Source organism: Entelurus aequoreus, linkage group LG01 (genome assembly GCF_033978785.1).
Source record: "Entelurus aequoreus isolate RoL-2023_Sb linkage group LG01, RoL_Eaeq_v1.1, whole genome shotgun sequence".
Lineage (NCBI taxonomy): Eukaryota > Metazoa > Chordata > Actinopteri > Syngnathiformes > Syngnathidae > Entelurus > Entelurus aequoreus.
Genome location: NC_084731.1, coordinates 58,056,356 through 58,058,855, shown reverse-complemented (window position 1 = coordinate 58,058,855; position 2,500 = coordinate 58,056,356). Strand labels below are relative to the sequence as shown.

At 36.5% G+C, this 2,500-nt stretch overlaps 1 protein-coding gene across 1 annotated transcript in view; it reads left to right on the top strand.

Annotated features, from left to right (window-relative positions):
• il10 (interleukin 10) overlaps positions 1–2,500 on the top strand; it is an 84,355-nt gene that overhangs the window by 71,201 nt on the left and 10,654 nt on the right. The window contains 4 exon segments of the mRNA XM_062041016.1: positions 566–738; positions 821–844; positions 846–881; positions 985–1,149. Coding sequence (XP_061897000.1) covers positions 566–738; positions 821–844; positions 846–881; positions 985–1,149 — 398 coding nt within the window.

The window sequence follows — 2,500 nt, the reverse complement described above, 5'->3', positions numbered from 1 at the left end:
TTTTGCGCTTAACATACTTAGTAAACATTCTCTATGGCAGTCATGTCACTCCCAGAGCACTCAAAAGTGGGTTAAAAGTGCTAAAAAAGTTTACTAAATTAAATAGAAAGTACAATATGTTTCTTAAACTATCGATAAAATCTAGATGCAAAAGGAAATACAGCTTGACCACTTTAGTCATAATTTTTACGCTAACATACTTCTCTATGGCAGTCCTGTCACTCCAAGAGCGCTCAAAATTGGGTAAAATAAAGCATCATTTTACTTGTTATCCAAAAAAGTGTCTCAAAATGTAAGTGTGTTTAAAGCACACATGCTCTAAAAAATATCCGCACAGTCAGTTGAAAATGTAGAGCCTTTTTTTTTTTTGAACTATGATAAATTGATTTACTGAAATGTGGAAATATAGGGACACCCCGAAATTGTGAGAAACTTTCCAGCATGTATCAAACAAGTTCGTGTCACCCTCACCCCCCTCCAAGTTCGCCTATATAAAAAGACAAGACATGGCTCAGAAATAAGACCGAGAAGAAGAAGAAGAAGAGACCATCCTTCCATCATCTCTATCATCATCATCATCATGCGCGGCACCACAAGTCTCCTCCTCTGCTGGTCCTGCTGGTCCAGAGTCTCCTGGGCACGCCGGTGTGCACCAACCAGTGCTGCCGCTTCGTGGAGAGTTTCCCCAGCCGGCTGAGGAAGCTCCGCCAGGATTATTTGCACATCAGAGACTTTTACGTGAGTACAAAGGGGCAGCCGCCACGCGTCGGTCCGTGAACGCACCATTGCGCGGACGCAGCGCTGACGTCTTCTCTTGCAGGAAGCCAACGACGACCTGGACACGGGCGCTGCTCGACCAAAGTGTGGAGGAGTCCTTCAGAGTAAGTCTGCGTCTACTGGAAAACCGTGCCAAAAAACAAAAAAACCCAAAAAAAACCCCCAAAAGGACAGAAAACATTGTTTTTGTTTTTTTTCTCTGATCAGACGCCGTTCGCCTGCCACGCCATGGACGGCATTCTGGACTTCTAACCTGCGCACGGTGCTGCCCACGCCCTGGCGGGGGTGACGGAGGACACCAAGGAGCTGAAACCTCACATGGAGTCCATCCAGCACATATTCGACGAGATGAAGAGGGTGGTCAACAAATGCGTGAGTCAACACATTTTACGCACAATGCGCAGACGTCACTCTGCGCTTGTTTGGTTCCTTTCTCGAATATGTAAAGACCACGAGTGTCTTTTAGCTGCCAAAGTCTCTAAAAAAGTTGTTTTTTAATGTCGCTAATAGTCATTATTTTTAAAATATTGACAAAAAGTTGCAACAGGGGCGACACTATAGTGTTTGCATTTTACAAAAAGCTAAAAACAATTATTTATTCTCATTAATATTTCTTTATGCAATTCTCTATATCAGGGGTCCCCCAACTACGGGAATTGCCAAGTAAAATCGCGAATCATTGCGTGCGCAAGGAATGAATGAATATAATATAATATATATATAATAGTATATATATAGTATATATATATATATATATATATATATATATATATATATATATATATATATATATATATATATATATATATACGGGAAATTGCCAAGTAAAATCGCGAATCATTGCGTGCGCAAGGAATGAATATATATATATATATATTATATATATATATATATATATATATATATATATATATATATATATATATATATATATACACACACATATATATATACATATATATATATATATAATATATATATATATGTATATATATATATATACATATTATACATATATATATATAATATATATATATATATATATATATATATATATATATATATATATATATATATATATATATATATATATATATATATGGTTGATTGGCAACACTAAATTGGCCCTAGTGTGTGAATGTGAGTGTGAATGTTATCCTGTCTCTGTGTTGGCCCTGCGATGAGGTGGCGACTTCTCCAGGGTGTACCCCGTTATTTAAAAAAATCTGTCCTTTCTAATCCAATTTCTACCACTTGTTACTCTCGTGTATATATATATATATATATATATATATATTATATATATATATATATATATATATATATATATATATATATATATATATATATATATATATATATATATATATATATATATATATATATATATATATATATATATATACATATACCAGTGACGTGCGGTGAGGTTCATGGCTGGTAAGGCACTGACTTCATCACAGTCAGATTTACAAACATATGAACCCTAAAGAGTATCTTATTCACCATTTGATTGGCAGCAGTTAACGGGTTATGTTTAAAAGCGCATACCAGCATTCTTCCCTGCTTGGCACTCAGCATCAAGGGTGGAATTGGGGTTAATTCACCAAAAATTATTCCCGGGCGCGGCGCCGCTGCTGCCCACTGCTCCCCTCCCCTCCCAGGGGGTGAACAAGTGGATGGGTCAAATGCAGAGGACACATTTCATTACACCTAGTGTGTG